Source organism: Grammomys surdaster, unplaced genomic scaffold (genome assembly GCF_004785775.1).
Source record: "Grammomys surdaster isolate TR1022 unplaced genomic scaffold, NIH_TR_1.0 125941, whole genome shotgun sequence".
NCBI lineage: Eukaryota > Metazoa > Chordata > Mammalia > Rodentia > Muridae > Grammomys > Grammomys surdaster.
Window position 1 is genome coordinate 3047077 of NW_021620763.1, and position 20537 is coordinate 3067613.

General features: G+C 43.0%; 1 protein-coding gene across 1 annotated transcript; it reads left to right on the forward strand.

Annotated features, from left to right (window-relative positions):
* The first annotated feature begins 17119 nt into the window (after window positions 1-17119).
* Window positions 17120-17939, forward strand: LOC114608902 (transcription factor BTF3). The gene has a single exon (XM_028753017.1). The coding sequence runs from the start codon at window positions 17206-17208 to the stop codon at window positions 17692-17694; it is 489 nt and encodes a 162-aa protein (XP_028608850.1). The 5' UTR covers window positions 17120-17205; the 3' UTR covers window positions 17695-17939.
* Window positions 17940-20537: the final 2598 nt, after the last annotated feature.

The following is a 20537-nucleotide window of genomic DNA, read 5'->3' on the forward strand; positions in this document are numbered from 1 at the left end:
AAGGGATTTTTTTAGAGAGCAGGAAGAGGTAGAAACTGTACCCAGGTGTGGTGCCTAACATTCATTACCTGCTCGATAGTCTCTGAATGGAAGATGAAAGCAAGCCCAAAGAGGAAAATATCCCTGCTGACGCCCAATTGCGGTCGGCTGCATTTGTGCACACCTGTAATCCCCAGTCCTGGGAGTAAGCGGAGGCCTCAGCTCAAAGAGCTGCTACTATAGCCTTGTGTCTGTTCCCTTCCTAACCTGCTTCTTGTTCTCTGGATGCCTCAGTCAGCTCCTTCATGATAATCCCTTGCTGCTCCCACTTCCTTGGAAGCTGGAAAATGCATAATGGTCTGAGGTGCTGGCTTCTGGCGACAGCTAGGGGCCTGTTTCTGAGATGACATTTGAACTGTGTATGGATCGCTTTGTCAAAGGACCGTCTTTCCAAGAGAAGCCTCCAGACTCAGTGTTTCTATGTTTATTCCAAAGTCACTTTAGGGATTTCATGTGCCATCTCAGGTCCTCTGCTTCCCTCTTCTGGTCAACTGAAAGGAATCTTTATAGCTGTTGACAGCACTGAGGTGGGAGTTAACAGTAATACCTCACCCTAATGATCACTTTTCAGTGATACCAACAAGGGGGGTAAGTAAGCATGGTATCATCACACGTTCACAGCAGGACCACCGTAACATGTACTCACCATTCAGACTGAAGGGAAATTTTTAACACAGCCAGTCCCAGATACATCATTAAAATTTTTTTTTCTCAAAGGGTTGTGTGATTGAATACACATTTGTAAAACCATGGAGTGAAAAAAGTTACACTCGTACTTTACCAAAAAAGAGTACTAAGAGTTTTAAACAGCACTGTGAATTCCTAGGGAGATAGAGTCTGTAGTTCTAGAGGAATGAATTCGTTTTTGGAATAGTATCCCAAGGGCTAAGACATCACTCTTCCAAATACTCCAGGGAGCCATGTGACTGTACACTCTGAGGGGTGAACTCAAGAAGAAAGATTATATTAGAAACAACAGCAGCCCAAATGAATCAAATGCCTTTTCAGTTGATAACAGACTTAACTTTAATCACATAGTTTAGAGGTGAAAAGGTTTTCAAAGGCCTTGAAGCAGTGTTTCTAGACCTGTGGGTTGAGAGCTCCCTTGGGGGTCAAATAATCAGACATTTACATTACAGTCTATAACAGTCGCAAAATTACAGCTGTGAACTAGCAACAAAAATAACTTTATGGTTGGGGTCATCACAACAGAGGAACTGTTATTAGAGGGTCTCAGCATTAGGAAGACTGAGAGACGCTGCCCTAAAGTTTCCTAGGGTTCAGGCTCTTGTGTTGTGGCTAAGGGAACTGAGATTGAAAGCCACAGAAAAGGTGTGGCCCGTATAATCAGTAGGACAGCACTCAACTGTGAAGAAAAATGGACCCCTGTCACTCTGGAAACAGATGCAACTGGCATCGTTTTTTTTCTTAAAGATGTATTTATTTTATTTATATGAGTACACTGTAGCTGTCAGACACACCAGAAGAAGGCATCGAATCTCATTACAGATGGTTGTGAGCCACCATGTGGTTGCTGGGAACTGAACTCAGGACCTCTGGAAGAACAGTCAGTGCTCTTAACCTCTGAGCCATCTCTTTAGCCCCCTGTAACTGACATCATTATTTTGAGTGAAATACGTCATTGAGTGAAATACTCAATCTACACCCTGTGCGCGCGCGTGGGTGCGTGCGTGCATGCGTGCATGCATGTGTGTAGTGTGTGTGTGTGTGTAGATAATGAAAGTTTAAAGGGAGACATTAGAGAAAAGAGGGGAGCTAGAAAGCATGAAAGCAGAAGCAAACACTATAGGGTGTGGGGGAAGGGAGCCCAGAGGGGAGGGGTCCTTACAATACAGTGTAAGGACGCTTATGCAGGGAAGTGCTCTAGCTAACCTAACTTTAAAAAGAACAAGAAAAGAAAAGGCAACTGGGGTGGTATTTGGAAAGGAAGGGATTCGCAGGGAATCTGGAAAGGACTCTGACAGCACCTGGATTCTCCCAGGTCACATCAGCAACAAGGAAAACTGTCGCTGGTGCTGAGGGAAGTCCAATTCATTCAAAATGCTAAGTCCTGCAATCTTTACTCCATAAGAAAGTCCACTTTAAAGAGTTAAAAGCCATGTGCAGGGTTTAGTGGTGCTCTGCTGGAAACTATGGGGCGAGACACTCGGTGTAACAGCAGAGCAAGGCCCTTGCTATTCTGTGGGAAAGGAAAGATTAAATGGGTGAGCACTTACCAGCTCAACCCTTCATTTTCAGACACTCACCCAAAAGAAGGAGGTTGGAAGGCTGCTCTTTACCTGTAACTTCCAGCAAGTTTGCCGATGATGACTTGCAAAAAACTTCTAAAGAAGAAATATAACTTTTATATGTATTTGTGAGAATCAGGGATTCATGAACAAAGCACCTGCATTTTGACATACGGGATCAGTTGGTAAGAAAACCAAGCAGCTTGGTTTAGAAGAGGAGATACAGGGCATCTGGTTCCCTAGAAAGACTTTCCTAAGATGCGGCAGTATTTGATGAAGGATGACAAGCTCATCTAAGGCCACCATGGCACTTTCCCAACAGTCGTCATTCCTGTTCACACACACATCATATACAGTCAGGAAAATGCAGTCTATAACTTCAAACTTGATGCTTTCATAAATGTTGACATCTTTGGGAGACACCACTACCCTCCATATCAGTTAAGACTATTCTGACAAGTGTCAAAGAGTCAGTTTTAGAACAAGAAGTGATGGCTCAGTGGAATAGCATTTGTCCAGTACATTCTGGGCCCTGGGTGCAAGGGGAGGACAACTCAGTTCGCCTAAGCAGAATAGAAAGTGGAGAATATTTATTGGAAAGCCTATGTGGAATGAGACGGTGTGTGAGCTACTAAGCGGGCCACTGAGACTCTCACTTGTATCTCTCTGCTTCTTCCTCCCAAGGCAGCTTCAAATTCCACTACTGGACGTTTCTGCTATCCCATGAGGCCATTGGCTCAGAGTATCCCATCTTCCTCACTAGACAGGAATCATCTTATCATCAGAGTCCTGGAGGAGGTCTATGACAGGCCTTACTTGTTGGAGAAGCGTGGTGGCTGAAAGAGTGGGTTTTAAAGTCTAGTTCTTAAGTTCAAACATTGATTCCCCTTCCTACACCGATTGAGATTCCTCAATCTTCCTAACGCTGTGACTTTTTAATACAGTTCTTCATGTTGTGGTGAGGAACTTCATAGCTGTAGTTTGCTACTGGTATGAATCATAACGTAAACATCTGTTATGCAGATGTGTTTTCTAATGGTCTTAGGCAACACCTGTGAAAGGGTTGTTTGAGTCCTAAAAAGCAAGGTGACTCACAGATTGAGAACCTTTGCTCCAGAGGTTCCAACCCTTCTCTAGCCTGGGGCACTCATACTCATGTGTACATTTCTCCACACAGACATGTAATTTAAAAAAAAATTAATCTTTAAGAAAACAACATGGAGCCCCATGGTGGGAGCAACAGTGTCAATCAGCCAGATAACCCCCCCCCCCGGGCTCCTGGGGACTGGACCACAAACCAAAGAGTACATAAGGAGGGACCCATGGCTCTGGTCACAGATGTGGCAGAGTAGGGCTTGTTGGATGTCAGTGGGAGGTGCGGCCCTTGGGCCTAAGGGTGCTCGATGCCCCAGTGTAGGGGAATGCCAAGGCAAGAAGGAGGGAGTGGGTGAGTGGGTGGAGGAACATCCTCAGAGGAATGGGGAGGGGGGATGGGATGGGGGGGTTCCAAAGGGGAGACCTGGAAAGGGGAAAACAATTGAAATGTAAATAAAGAAAATATCCAATAAAAAGAATAAGGGAATATAAAAAATAATAAGAAGAAAACAGCATGGGTTCTCACATGAGGAAGCTTGGTTTTATAGATGTGTAGTGTGCTATAGCGGATAGTAGGGATTACGTTTTTAACTGTTCCCAGAGTCTGGGGGTAGAGAGCACAGGTAAGAAGATGGTTGATGGGTATGGGGCTGTCCTTGAATAGAACGGATGATTTCTAATGCTCTAAGGCAGTAGGACAACTCTGATGGTTGGTAATTCATCACACTTAAAACTTATGAATAGAGCAGATTCTAAACACTCCAAACCAAAACAATATTTGAGATAGCTAATTAACTTCTTGTAAGTATTCTACACTGTATACACACATCGAAAGGTCATGCAGTATTTATGTATGTATATACGGATGTAGATAATTAAATAATAGCTTGATTGATTGACTGATTAGATAATGTGCTGATTCAAAACTAAACAAAATACAGTTTAAAATCTGTTACAAGCTAACATAAATGCAGGAGAAAAGACAAAGAGCCAAGCTCCCAATAGCTAACCAAGTCACCTAGTTTTACAAAATTTAGACTAAAAAACAGCTCTTAAATACTATATACAAAATGATTATTTTAAAGTTTAACACCAGGCAGTGGTGGCACACACCTTTAATCTCAGCACTTGGGAGGCAGAGGCAGGAGGATTTCTGAGTTTGAGGCCAGCCTGGTCTACAGAGTGAGTTCCAGGATAGCCAGGGGTACACAGAGAAACCCTATTTCAAAAAACAAAACAACAACAACAACAACAAAATTTAAATTTTAGCCGGGCAGTGGTGGTGCACACCTTTAATTCCAGCACTTGGGAGGCAGAGGCAGGCGGATTTCTGAGTTCGAGGCCAGCTTGGTCTACAGAGTGAGTTCCAGGACAGCTGGGGCTATAAGAGAAACCCTGTCTCAAAAAACAAAAACAAACACAAACAGACAAACAAACAAAAAATAAAGTTTGACACCCTAGCATCCTGCCTCCAAGTCTTCAGTATATCCTACCAGTGTATACCACCATAGTCACCAGAAGGCCTGGCTTCAGTTCCCAGTATCCATGTCAGGATAGATGTGGCTCACAACCTCCTGTGAGTTTAGTTCCAGAGGCTCCAACATTCTCTTCTGATCTCTTTGATGGGCACTCATATACACATGGCAAGCATTCACTTAGATACACATGCACATAAGTAAAGTCTAATCGAAACTGGATGTGGTCATACATGTTTTAATACCAGCACTCAGGAGGCAGAGGCAGGTTGAACTCTATGAGTTCCAGGCTGGCTTGGTCTATGTAGCACTCCAGGTCAAATAGGGCTACATAGCAAGACCTTGTTTCAAACTCCAACTCCTCCTCCTCCTCCTCCTCCTCCTCCTCTTCCTCCTCTTTCTTCTCCTCTTCTTTCTCCTCCTCCTCCTCCTCTTCCTCCTTCTCTTCTTCCTCCTTCTTCTCCTCTTCTTTCTCCTCCTCCTCCTCCTCCTCCTCCTCCTCCTCCTCCTCCTCTTCTTTCTCCTCCTCCTCCTCCTCCTCCTCCTCTTCCCCCTCCTCCTCCTCCTCCTCCTCCTCCTCCTCCTCCTCCTCCTCCTCTTCATCATCATTATCTTTCTTAAAGTGCAAGGGGAAGAGCTGGAGAGGTTGCTCAGTTGTTAAGAACATTGGGTGTTCTTTCAGAAGATCTAAGTTCAATTCCTAGCAGGCACTGGGTGCTTTATAACCATCTGTAACTCCAGTTGCAGGGGATCTAATGTCTTCTGGCTTCTGCAGGCATCAGGCACACATGTGGTACATAGACATATATGGGTATAAAACCACCATGCACATAAAATAAAAATCTTTATAAAAATCAAATAATATGGGATATATTCTGTATTGTATAATTTATATATAACTTTAAGAGGTTAAAAACAAAGCAGTTTTTGGGCTAACCTTGTGAAGAAGAGTAAGGAATTAGTGCTATAAAAATTAAGAGAACATTGCCTTTCCAGGAAAAAACAGGATTAAGCTCTGGAAGGAGCTTTGGAAACTACTGTAATGTTTCATTTGTCGACACTGACAGACTATACAGGAGTTTGTTTTACAAAGTGTTAGCTCACACACTTGAAGAGGTTTTTGTATGCTCTCTGCATTTTATACATGCCCTGACAAGTCATATGTTCACACAGATAAGGGAGCTCATGCAGTGGGAAGAAGAACAGCACTGCTTAAGCTCAGAGTGACACAGTCCAGAGCTGGACTCAGTGATTAAGAGTAAATACTGTGCTTGCAGAGGACCAGAACTCAGGTCCCAGCACCTACCTAAGGTGGCTCACAACCACCTGTAACTCCAACTCCAAGGGGATAGGATGCCTCTGGTTTCCCATGCACATACCTACACACATACACATAATTAAAAAATAAATGTTAAAACATTATTTACAACATTACAGAGCCCTCGAAGAAAGAGGGAGAATTGAAAGCCATCTGTTGAAAGATGATAAGCAGCCTAAACCAAGAACTGGTACTGCTTTTTTTGCTAAATGGGGCAAATGATGTCTTGATGAACATTACATACTCTCTTGGCCTAACTTTAAAAAAAAAGAAATTTATTTAGAAAAATGCACAGTTTTCTAGTCTCATAGTATTGCTGTGATAAAACACTCTGACTAAAAGCAACTTGGGAAGAAAGGGATTATTTCACCTTACAACCCCAAGGTAACAATCCATCACTGAGGGAAGTTGGGGCAGGAACTAAACCAGAAGACCACAGAGAAACACTGTTTGCTGACTTGCTCACCAGGTTCAAGCTTGCTAGCTTTTTTATATAGTTCAGACCTACCTGCATAGGGATGGTGCCGCCAATAGTAGGCTGGGCTCTTCATCATCAATTATCAATGAAGACAATCCCTTACAGTCATGGCTAGAGGTAAATCTAATCTGGACAATTCCTCAATTAAGGTTCCTTCTTCCCAGGTGACTCAAGGTTGTGTCAAGATGACAATAAAAACGGATTAGCCCACATAGCAAAATTTAAGTTCATAGGTTAAGATTATCATGGCTAAACAATGTCCCAGAAACTCTCTCAAGATGCATCACTGGAGAGAAGACTTATGTAATTGTGCAGAGTGCCAGTTATAGGAGCCTGCACCTCTATGATCACTCTGTCTAGTCTGCCCTTCTTTACTGGGCAAATGACTTGCTCCCACGTAAGTTCTTCTCAAAGGAGCTGCAGGCCTGGAAAGGATCACTACAACTCATCACCTCCAGGCCTTTTGACAATGCCACTCAGCCCTTCCCATCTTCCCAGCAAAGCACTTTCCCATATGCTATTAGTGTCTCTCTGTACCACACTCTGCTGTCCTTCCCACCCTCCCCAGGGTCAGCAGCCAGGGACCTTCCACTGCCAGTTGAACTCCACAGTAGCATCTATAAGACTAGAGCATTGTTCCAAGTGTATTTAGAGATTATGTGGTTTTTATTCAAGATAACCTCTTCTGTATTATTGGATGTTTAGGCTTTTCCATTTTTACCGGCAAATATCATGTGCAATAATAGGTTTGTTAAAGCAAAATGGAAAACCTTATTTTTACCAATGTTAAATTTAACTACATTCATTTTAGTTAGTTACTACAATCTACCAATTTTTTAATTGTAATTAAAAAATTGTAATTTTAATTAAAAAGCTTTTGTACTTTTTTTCTTTGCTATCTAATATGCTTGTGTGATTCACAGACTTGATGAGTCATTTAAGCATTTAAAATGACAGACACAAAACAGACATTTGCAGAGGTATATGAACCAAAAGATATGTACTAGAATATTCAAGTAGCACCTGTGGTATTTCTAAACTAGTAAGAGTCTAAATGTTCATTAGTGACACTTACAGAATGGACTTCTGTGTAAGAATGAAAGAGAATGAAGTATTGGTAGGGCTAATGGACAACACAAACATTAAGTAAAACAATATGGACTCTCTGATGCCATTTTTATAAAACTGGAAAACAGGTAAAACTCACAAATAAAGTGCAATACATTTAAGAAGGAAAGGAGGGAAAAGCACACAAGGCAGGCCTTTGGGAGGTTAAGTTCTGTGTTTCTAGATGAGGATGGTGGCTAAGTTGCAGTTAGTATTTGTGACTTTGTACTTTACATTCCAACAAAAATTATTTTAATAACAGCGAGGATACTGAATGCTCATAATTGAACCAGTAATAACAATAAAGAATTTATATACATAGTCAGCAAGTTAATTAATGAGTTCAATAATATAGAGCATATAAAACATAAATTATGTGTAAATGAGTAAGAATGCCAGAAGTACAAGCTCTTGGAATGGTAGCAAGTCAGTTTGACTGGGTTAAAATGGAGGTGTGGAAGAATAGATGGGTGGAGATGTGCACCAAACAGCTGCATAAAAGGGATGGGGAATTGGGAAGCTGGGCTAGGATCGAATATTTGGGGCTCACCAGTGGCTTAATGTGATAGTAGTTGAAATCCCAGAAGTGAATGAGATAATCCAAAGACAATGGAAAACCTTCAGGAGAGAATGTCAAAGGATTAGTAAGATGTATGGAATGAAAACTCATGACTGAGATGAAAAACAAGCATTACAAGAGATGGAAGATATACAGAGAGCAGGTTATGAGACTTTTGTGGGTGAAACTGTCACCAGGGTCAACCACCAGAAATACAGAAAGGAGGGTATAGACTGAGAAAGCTCTATGGATTTAATAACTAAATTATAGGTGACTTTGATAAAAATAGAACTAATGACATCATGAGTTCTAACACAGGTGGTCCATATGAATGCCATCTAAGAGATGGCAGAGTTTTGCAAGAAAAGAAGAACTTGATATTTTGATGGCATTGATGGGAAGGAAGTGCAGAGAATTGTACAATCTGAATTCAAGAATATAGAACAGTTACATTTGAAAGCAGCCTGGAGCCCAAGGGGAGTACTGGTCAACCACCTCTCACCTGCTTCTGTTCTAGAGTCTACAGGAGTCACAATGTGTGTCAAGGGAGAGAAGGCCTTCTTTCCAGTTGGAAGGTGGAGAAAGCATTACATGAGAATCTTTTTAGCATAGATGGTAATCATACTTGACACTGAAGAACAGACAATAGTCCTCCCTGCTTGGCTGCTTAAGCCTTTGTCCTGCAGTCTGAATGGCTGTCTTTGTTAACAAAGCACTGTGTCTTCAGCTAATATTATTTCCTGTCCTCCTCTGCCTGATAATCTTCCTTGGCCCCAGTTATCTGTAACTCTGCAGTCTTGTTCAGCTTAATCTTCTGAATCTACATAATTTCTTTCTTCTATGCCAACCTTCAGATTCTTCTTGAAAATGTTACCTACCAATGGCAAAAGCCAGTACTTCCTCATAAGGGAGACAAAGTTCTGTAAGACTATGTTCTATTGACTTGCAAGCTAGCAATTACACAGAGAAGCCTGGAGGTTCAGAAGCTGTGATAGACTGGAAAGAAACATTGAAACTTGTGATTAGTCCTGGAGAAGTAGCCGGAATGTCCAGTAGCTGGTTTTAGTCATATACTGTCCCACAGAGCTCTGTAACCAGAGGCTCCTGTGTCCATACCTTCCATAGTTGTGTCACTATGATTTAGGAGATAGGTGAGCAGAAGGAATGTGAACCATTGTTCTAGCATATTTCCCCAAAGCTTCCCCACGACTGCTGTCCCACTTGTTGACTAGTCATTGCATTTCCTGACTGTTTCTCCTTTTGGAGTTCTAGTAGGTAGAGATTTAATGACAATTTAGTAAGGAAGATTTTAGGAAAAGCCTTCATTAAATAAATGGGTTGCTTTCCTCCTGGTTGGGAAATATGGTGTGAAACACCTGTTTAATAAATTTACACAAGAATATCTTTTGGAGCTCTGGGGCTCATCTCAATGAAGGTTATATCCAATAGAAGAGGTGTTTACAAAAAACAAGGTATTGTGCATGAATGACCTAAAATATGTTTATGTAGAAGCATTTTTAATAGCATGAATAGCATTTCCCAAAGGGATCAGAGCCTAATCCCTAGAATCTGAAATGTTATCTTACTTAGAATAAGGCCTTGGAGATGTTATTAAATTGATGATCTTGAAATGCGGAGATCATTCTGGATTATCTGGGTAGAGCCCAAACACAATTACATGTATTCCTATGATGGAGAGGCAGAGGAAGAGTGAACATACACACAGAGCAGAGACAATAGCATACGAACGTATCAGGGAAATATGAAGATGCTTACCTCCAAGTGTATAGCAATGGTAGTCACAGGCAAAGGGTTTCCAGTAGCCACTGGAAGCTGCTAGATAGAAGGGTTGTTGGTGGGCTCAGTGTGCTGGGGGCAGTGTCGGTCTTGGGCAGGCGGTCCTGGAGATGTAAGCTTTATTTCTCCATGGTCCCTCCTTCAGTTCCTGTCTCCGGGTTCCAGCCTTGAGCTTCTGTCCTGACTTGTTATCCCTTCATGATAGAGGGCTATGACAAGGACGTGTAAGCCAAGTCAACCTTTCCTCCCCCAAGCTGCTTTTCATCCATATTTTGTCACAGCTATGACCAAGCTATGCTGGGATAGATTCTGGAATCTTCCTTAGAACTTTTGGAGGGACAGAACCCATGCTGACAACTTAATTTTGCCCCAGCGGTACATATTTCATACATTTGGTTTCTTGAACATTAGGAATAAATTGCTACTGCTTTATGTCACCAAATGTATGGTCATTTGTTATTGCAGCCACCAGAAAGTCATTCATCATACGACAGTTTGGGAAACAATTGTCTTAGCCAATGTTGCATTGCCGTGAAGAAACATCATGACCAAGGCAACTCTTTTAAGGGAAAACATTTAACTGGGGCTAGCTTATGGCACAGAAGTTTAACCCATTGTCATCATGATAGGAAAGATGGTATCATATAGGTAGACATAGGAACAGAGGGCTGGAGAGGTAGTTGAGAAAGTACTGTGAGAAGGCCTATCTGGATCTTCAGATATAGCAAGAGGGGGTGAGGGGAGAGGACCTGGCTTGAGCTTTTGAAACATCAAAGCCCACCCCTAGTGACACACTTCCTCCAACAGGGCCACACCCACTCCATCAAGGCCACAAATCCTAATCCCTTCAAATATTAACACTCTCTATTAGCCTATGGGAGCCATTTTCATTCAAACTACCATACCCTCTCCCTCCCTAATAAAAAAATCTAAGGAAAAGCGGTGGAAATGAGTGTTCCAACACACACACACACACACACACAGTGGATAGGAGGGGTAGTAAATCCAACATTGCCACACCATATCAATACTCAATGCTGCAGGTGTCTCAGATCATGCAGAATGACTTGTGATCATTCATGGTCTCTCAGTAAGTGGGCACTTCCATACAGGCCCACCTCACATGTGACACAACCCATCCTAAGCCCCGCCCTGGGCCGTGCAGCATGTAAAGTTTAACAAAAATAAGAGTTATGTTGGGGCTCTGGGAAGGACACTGTTCTCTGAGATCTTGTCAGGACTGGAACTCTTGTCAGGGGTAAACAAAAAGGAGCAAAGCTTACTTCTGCTCTGAAGACCCGAGATGGACAAAATGCAAGTCTGATGACCAGGGCCTCACAGGTTTGCTGGTGTCAGGTGGAACTGGGAGTAATTCAGCAAGGGAGAGAACATGGAGGACTCCTGGCAGTTGGAAGCCCAGGAGTCCTGCTTGATACTGGCCAGTAAGAAATTTCAGGTTGTAACTCTTTGGTTAACATCAGTGCCCTAAAGAGTAAATGAGATTTATTTGATCTTTAAAGGGTAAATAAATGGTATTTTATCTCAGAAAATAAAGGCTTCATATGGTTCCCTGGGACAGTAAGAACTTGAGAAATGCCACTCTAGTCATAAGATTATCCCTCCCACCCACCTCATCCCCCTCTTCCGACACTGCCCTGCCAAGTATCACTTATAGCTAACAGACACCTATGGGAGTCTATGAACAGATATTCCTAAAAGGTCAGGGATATGTACATCTCCTTCTGACTTCCTCCAACTCCTCCAAAGTATGACCTGTCAGTGCCATTAGTCATAAAATCTTTTGATTTGAGGATTTAAGGCAAGAACTTTGTACAGTGTATTTTGTGCTCTGATACCAAAAGAAGGCAAGATGCTCATTCATAACTCGAGTGATCATGGGACTTACCAAGCCATCCCCGATGGAGGCAGCTGCCAGCATAAGCCTTGTCTCAAGTGACAGCTTATTTCCCATTACCCTCCACTGTCGGGAACAATGTGAGCCTGTCCCCATGACCATTGCTATATATCATGTTCCTTCTGATTGTGACTGCACAGCCTGAATTAACCTCCCCATGATTTAGAGGTGACGGGTCTGAGTTTCATTATAGATACAACTTCTATGCTCTTCTCCGCTGAGGCACGGGAACTCACTTGGAAGGGGGTTTTAATTACTATGCAGATTGCTTTCCTATCATTTGATTGAACCTTCAGGAAGAAAGAAGGTCATTAATGTAACTTCTTCCTCAATTTCTCACTTTAGGAACTCTGAAAGCAGAGCCACACATAATTCAGCATAGCTCAGTCCAGTGAGCCGTTTTCAACAGCCTAGAAGCACTGGAATGGATGGTGACCACCAAGCCAGAGAAATTCTCCAAGGCCCTTTTCTCTTAGAAATAAGTTTGCCAAGTGGCTCTGGATTCATAGCCACCAATCAAAGTTCGAGTTTCTGAGTCTGAATCCAAGGCTGTAGAGTAAAGCCTTTCTCCAGGCTGTGGCCTGGGCTGCAAGTGACGGTTGGGGGGCATGGAAGGGTGATGTCATGTACCACTCTAGGGCTTTTTTCAGAGAGGGAGCTACAAGACACACACTACCCAATGCATTGCCCATAGCACTATCCCCATCCCCCATTCAACATCAGCCGCTCACTGTTGAGGCAAGAGGCTAGGTCAACATCCCCTGCATGACTTCTAGCTTCCAGTGAGCAACCCAAAGTGGGCACAGTACTGGGATTTCACTCACTCTTCTTGCTCAGCCAATACACCAAGTGGTATGGAGAAAGGCTGTGGAAGAAGCAAAGTAGTGTGACATTGTGGGGGGGCGAGATAAACATTCAGCAAGAGCAACTGGAATAAGCTGGAGGACATCACTGGGACTGGATTTCTCATAATTATCTAATAAAGAAAACCAGCCACTGCTTGGTGGTTCATGACTTTTCAGCACTTAGGAGGCAGAGGCAGGAGGATCTCTATCTGGTCTACATAGGGAGTTCCAGGCCAGTCAGGGCTACAAAAAGGTCTTCATTTTAGACCTTATCTAAAAACAAAACAAATAAATTTTAAAAAAATAAATAAAAACTGAAAAGGTGGTTAAGTAATGTACGTGGATATGAAAATGCTTCAAATTCTATTAAGTAAAGGCTGGACGTGTAGCTCAGAAGTAGGGCCCTTGTATAGCGTGCTCCAGGCCCTGGCTTCAGTCTCCAGCACTGCGGAAACGAATGTTAAGTGAAAAAAGGAAGATGCTCAAATGTATAGATCAGTGCTAGACTGTGTGAGGCTCTGGGCTTGAGCCAAAGTTCTACTGAATTTTCTTTGAAAGCATGCACAATGGATATTTACTTTAGGTAAATGTAATGAGGATTTTGGTTTCTTTTAAAAAACTCAGTTATGTTATGTGAATATGTTTTTGTTTTAACCCCAGATGTGGGGTATAGGGCCACTTCAGACTGTCCACAGCCACTATGATTGTCTCCTGTTCTGGGTAGCACATGATTTTTGCCAGCTGCAGGTAGTTTATGTTTGGAATTCTGGGGACTCAAGAGGATATAAATTCAAGAGCCTCCAGAGGGTCTGCTGTGGCTCCTCCTGCGGCTGCTCCCTGCTGTGCTTTTGCTATTGTTGGACGGCTGCATTGCTGAATTACTGCATTGCTGAATTGTTGGATTGCTTGTTAGAGATATTCTAACCACAAAGATTGGACTTGCCCCAAGGGATTCAACACCCCTAATCAGCAACTAGTAGTCTAAAGAGGTCTATGCCCCCTTTCCCTTCTAACCTTTCTTTCCTACCTAGTGCTATGGGGTTGGAAGAGTTTGGGGTGGAATAAGGGTCAGAAGGGAGGTAGATAATAGAATCCAATAAAGTAGCCCAAAAATGTACACCCACAACTAAGTACAAAATTATTTGTAAATATATATTTGCTGTAAATATAAATATTCTGTATAAATGTTATACTATACTTTCAATCTAGCTTATTCAACAGTGATTGCTTTGGGGGAATACGGTGCTAAAGTCATCAGAGAGGATCCCTCCCCAACTGTGAAAATTACTCTGTAAGATCAGGCTGTAGGCAAACCTGTAGGGCATTTTCTTAATTAGTGATTGATAGTGGAGGGCCCAGCCATTGTGGGCTGGGGGTCCTGGGTTCTGTAAGAAAGCAGGCTGAGCAAGCCATGATGAGCAGGCCTGTAAGCAGCATTCCTCCATGGCCTCTGCATCAGCTCCTGCCTCCAAGTTTCTGCCCTGCTTGAGTTCCTGTCCTGACTTCCTTCAGTGATGGACTACAATGTGGAAATGTAAACCAAAATAAACCTCCCCCCTCCCAGCTTGCTTGTGGTCATGGTGTTTCATCACAACAATAAAAACTCTAGCTAAGACATATTCCCTCCTATGTATTTTTATGCTAGTACTCGATGTTCTGAATTTTGTTTCCATAAATGATCTTTCAGAGGATCTTCCCAGGGTCTAAACTTTGACCCCAGGGAAACTTTGCATAGCTGTGCAGACTGTGCCCTGAACACCAATGTCCCAGCCTGGTAAACAAATGTAATCTGACACACAGCTCTGAGAATGTCTGCCTACCTTCAAGCCCTGCCAGAAAGCTGTGCCATCCAGTAATGCCTCGTTGTCTAACCCCCCCCCCAAAGCAGCTGGATGGGCCAGCAGCTGCACAACTTGTCTTCTGCTTCTCTCTGCCAGCCACACCCTTTGCACCACAGTTTGATTTGACTCTTGCTCTTTTGACTGACTTTTCCACAGGAAACCACACAACTCTGACTCCCTAGCATGGATCAGATTCCAGTCACTGCTATGCCCAGCCCAGGCCTGAAACTCAAGCAAGTTCTTCATAGTTATCAGATATGTCTGTGAAGCCAGCAGACATATCATGTTGCCCCAACTTCTGCATATTGCACATGCCAATATTGATCATGCATTGACTGCGGACAGGCAGTTCTCAATTGCCCACACAAATGGCAGTGAACACTGGCACTCAACATTCAAAACAGCAGATGGTCATGAAAGATGGCTTTGGATAGCTGTCCTTGGAGTTTAATTGGTGATTCCTGTTAATATACATTTCTTCCTCCACAGATTTACTTGAATGAAAATTGCCTTGTAGACTGCATTTTCTGTCTACTGAATATAGTAAGACTGGCACATGCTAGGGAGACTCCCTCCAGGGCTCAATCAAAGGAGAAGCTGGAAAAGGGAGAGTTGTTCTTGGTGATCCGCTTGATGGAGGTGGGGGATGAGTTAGTTACATTTAGAAACATCTTTCTGTTTTAACAGTCACTTTTCTGCAAAACCCAAAATTCAGCCTAAAGCTTTTTTAAACTGTTTTTCTCATCTGTAAAGTGGTGTGTGTGTGTGTGTGTGTGTGTGTGTGTGTGTGTGTGTGAGAGAGAGAGAGAGAGAGAGAGAGAGAGAGAGAGAGGGCTCAGCAGTTAAAAGCACTGACTGCTCTTTCCAGAGGTTCTGAGTTTAATTCTCAGCAACCACATGGTGGCTCACAACCATCTGAAATGGGATCTGATGCCCTCTTCTGGTGTGTCTGAAGACAGTGACAGTGTACTCACATATATAAATAAAAAAATCTTAAAAAAGACAGAGAGACTTATACAAGGTACCCAAGATTTCTTACTTCAGGAGTAGATACTGATACACAGGCCCACTATTCAAAGGGAAACACCCCGATACTTATATTAGTAGTTGGTACTATTATGAAATTGTATTGTTATAACTACCAGCATAAACAAAGCTTTGTGTTTTAAACTTTTTTTCTACGATCTAGTTTATTTTTGTTTGTGGATATGTGTGTATCTGCATGTGTGCATGTGCACATCTACAGAGAAAGTTGTCTCATCCCTGGACCTAAAGTCACAGGCAGTTGCGAATCACCCAATAAAGGTGTTGAGACATAAACTCCAGTCCCCTCCAAGAGTTAAGTAAGGATTACTCTCAACTGCTGAGTCACCTCTTCAGCCTAAACTTCACATCATGAATGTTTTATCAGCTTAGGCTACCAGGAGACAGGGGCTCATGTTCTTAAGATTTTTTTTTATTTTATTAATTATATGTATGAGGAGTACATGTGAAGGTACCCCTTCAGTACCTGCAGAGGTCAGAGGTTCCGATCTCCTGGAGTTAGAGTAAGCCATTGTTGAGCCAACTGACCTGGACGATGGAATCCTAACTTCCAGCCCTCTGCAAGTACTTTCTCTTAACTGCTGAGCCATCGCTCTAGTTCTGGTCTATCTTATTTTATTGCCGAGCTGAGGATTGAGCCCACGGTCCTGCACATGCCAGGGAAGCACTTTACAGCTGTGTCATCAGCCCTGAGAATGGGACTCTACAATATTAGATCCCAGTAGTCGATCAGTCCGCGTGACTGGGTATCTCAGCAATCAGAGCCATCTCAGAGTGGCAGTCTCACCCAGGGAAGCCTGATAGCCTGGTAGTTGTTCAATCCACAAGACTGAGTCGCTGGGCAGTGCCAATCCGGTGCCAAAAACCTGGAAGGTTGCTGGCAAGCTGCTTGTCCTCGGTGCGTGGAGGACACTGGAAATGCTGGCTCTGTTATCAGCAGAAGAATCTGCAGCAGCCAGCAGGGCAAATCCACTCTGGAGCTGGAGGGAAGGCTGAGTGGGCTAGAAGCTAGTCTCCCTTCTACCAGGCTCTTTTTATCTGGGCTGTTACCAGTCAGTGGTGTTCACAATCAGGGTGGCTCTTCCCACATCAATTAATGAAGTCAGGACAATTCTTCAGGTAAGGGTCCATACTCAGGGGACTCTAGTCTGAAGCAAACTGACATCAAAAACAACCATCACAAGTCATCCCTTGTCTACTTGACACACAAACATTTCACTTTCAAAACGATAACATGCAGACATACATACTTGTACATAAATAAATAAATAAATACATCTTTTAAAAAGAATCTTAAAAACCATAGCCTTGTGTTACTTCCGGCCTCCCTCTAGCTGCCATCTTGTGTCCCCGCGTGTGTGCGCCTTATCTTAGCTGATCTGCCCGAGACCCCCTGAGCGTGAACCTTAGTTCCCCGCGCGGTCCCATTTCCACTCCGACAAGATGAAAGAAACGATCATGAACCAGGAAAAACTTGCCAAACTGCAGGCACAAGTGCGCATTGGTGGGAAAGGAACTGCTCGTAGAAAGAAGAAGGTGGTTCACAGAACAGCCACAGCAGACGATAAAAAGCTGCAGTTCTCCTTAAAGAAGTTAGGGGTAAACAATATCTCTGGTATTGAAGAGGTGAACATGTTTACAAACCAAGGAACAGTGATCCATTTTAACAACCCTAAAGTTCAGGCGTCTCTGGCAGCAAACACCTTCACCATTACAGGCCACGCTGAGACAAAGCAGCTGACAGACATGCTTCCCAGCATCCTAAACCAGCTCGGTGCAGACAGTCTGACTAGCTTAAGGAGACTGGCCGAAGCTCTGCCCAAACAATCTGTGGATGGAAAAGCTCCACTTGCTACTGGAGAGGATGATGATGATGAAGTTCCAGATCTGGTGGAGAATTTTGATGAGGCTTCTAAGAATGAGGCAAACTGAATGGAAGCAACTTCTGAAGAAGATGACATTTGCAGAAGTTACAGGAGCTGCTATTTTATATCATGACTGCTTTTTAAAAATTTTTTTGTTTATTATGGATCTGATAAAATCTAGATCTTTAATATTTTTAAGCCCAAGCCCCCGGACAGTGCAGCTCTTTTCAGTTTTCGCTTATATCTAATTCTTTGCGGCAAATTAAGCTGAAAAAGCCTGGGAATAAAGTTTGGAAAAGGTTAATAAAATTCTTTGCCTAGTAAAAAAAAAAAAAAAAAAAAAAAAAAAAAAACCATAGCCTTGTCCTCTAAGTTTCATATTTATTTCATAGTATAACCAGTTTCAAAGATTCCCCAAATCTTTAAAAATTCCAATGCTTTAAAAACCTCAAACGTCTTAACTATAATCTTCTATGGACATCAAAACCATGGAAGATACTTTACTTCACAAGGGAAGAGCCAGGCATGATGGCTGTTCTTGGTCGTCACATCTAGAAGGAAAATCCAACAATGGCAGGCACACCTGTGAGGGAGGTTGTTGTTGTTGTTGTTGTTGCTTTAGTTTAAAGTAGGAAGACCTCATCTAATCTGACTCTTTGAGTTTGGAAGAAATGTCTTTGATACAGATCCTGAGGTGGGGGAAGGAGCCACTCTTTTAATCTGGGCCACACCCTCTGCTAGAAGCTTATATAAGGACAAGGGAGGAGGACGCATTTGCTCTTTGCCTGCTTGCCCTTGCCGCGCCTTGCTAGCACATTCCTTCCTTCCCTGGCACTGGAGCCTATGTCTTTGGGATTCCAGCACATACAGAAGAGCAGCTGAGACATCCAGGCTCATGGATTGAGCAGCCTAGATTTTCCTGGACTTTCCATTTACAGCCAGCCTTTGTTGGATTAGCTGGACTACAGTCTGTAAATCATTCTAATAAATCTCACTCATTCATATATATGTACATGATTCATTCTATAAGTCCTGTTACTCTAGAGAACCCTGACTAATAATAACCAGGCCAAAAAATAAACCACACATAAGCAAAAACAAAGTCCACAGTGTAAAAAGCTCACTGTTGAGGGTTGGTCACAGTGGCACATGCTTTTAATCTTAGCACTGGGGAGGCAGAGGCAGGTGAATCTCTATGAGTTCGAGGCCAGTCTAGTCTACATAGTGAGTCCCAGGACAGCCAGGGTTACATAGTGAGACCTTGGCATGAAACAACCCCAAATACCTCAGTGTCCAATATCTAAGACTTATTCATGATCCTCTGGGCTCAAAAGAACTTGAGAAGTCCCATCTTAGTGGCTCTGCCATCCTTGTCACCTATAGCTTGTCTTGTAGGCTCAAACCCTTGCCACTGCTGTCCTTGGCAGATACCGAATGCCAGTATCCCGAAGGCCTCATTGCAGCTGAGGCTGCGTGTCCACCAGTGGCCTCACCAGGCCTGCCTTCAGGGTCTCTACCCCAGAGCAGAGTGTGAACCTTCAGCTGCTCTCATGACTTCTTAGAGAGTTTAAAACCAGTTGCATGTGGGAGCTGCACATCTGCCATGCTCTGCTGTGAGCTTGCTGTACAGACAAGCTTGACTGCCAGGTTCGGTGCACTGGCCTTAAGGCAAACACACCTCAGACTTTTGCCTCAGTAATACTGGTCTCTTACTAATCTCAGACCCAGCTAATCAGCAGTATGTCTCACTTTCAAGATTGCTAATTGAAAACACATCACATGATAGAGTCTTTGAGGTAATTCTCAAATGTCACAAGCCAGGCCTCTGCCACGTGTGTTTCTCCCAATCACCTTCCAAGCTCTCACAGAACAGCTCTCCAACCTCCAAGCTCCATGTCTCTTCCAGGTCCAAGTTCCAAACATGTCCACAGTTCCCCCCACAACAGCAAGGTCGTGTTTACCACAGCAACACCCCACTCTCCGGAACCTTGAACATCTCTGAAACAACAATCCTAAGACACGAGTTAGTTCACATTTCCATGAGTGGGCTTATCCCTATGACCCCCTCCTCTAAGAAGTGTAGCCTTGATTGTTCGGTTCGAGAGCAGAGAGCATCGATAGGCAGTGACTTCTGTTCCCTCTCTCTGTTTCCCTGCAATCTCTACTGTCCATACCTAGAGGTTTGCAGCTTCCTTGTGACCCCAGAGTTCACAGCTGAGGAGGAGAGGAGGCATTCAGACATGGCAGCCTGTGGCGCTTGAGATAGGTTTGCCAGGATGGAAACGTCAATTTGAGCAGATGTCTTTTCTGTTTCAATCATATAATTTTGGTTGTCAGAGTGTAGGAGTTTTAGCAAGAGCTTTAAATCCAATAGAGAAGGAGTCAGGAGTATGAGAAAGACACTTAATAATTCATCAAGAAATAAATGTGCCTCCATCCTTTACGGCAAAGGTACTTTAAAAAGCAGCAATGACAGCTCCGGTTGCTAACAGCGAGGCCATGCCTCGGCAGCCAGAGTTGTTTTGTAAACAGATGAGTTGGCTAGAACCAGCTTATTGCCACATTCTTCAGAGAAGGAGTGGATGATTCAGAGTTGGCTGGCTTCAATGTTGGGACCTGCTACTTCTTAGCAATGTGATCTTCTTTACCTATTAAACGGAGCTTATAGAAGTGCCACCTAATAAGCTAAGTAGGATGTGGATTATGAATATACAAATGATTTAGCTTAGGATTAGCACATAGTATGTGCTCAATAAAAGTTTGTCTTTCATTCTGCTTAAGTATTTTAAAAGTCTACTGTCTGGAAAATGTAGTTTACATTTTTATTTCTTCGTGAGTGTGCTGCAGAGAGCATGTGGAGAGCAGAGGATGACTTGGGGAAGTCAATTTTTTCCATCCACCATATGAATC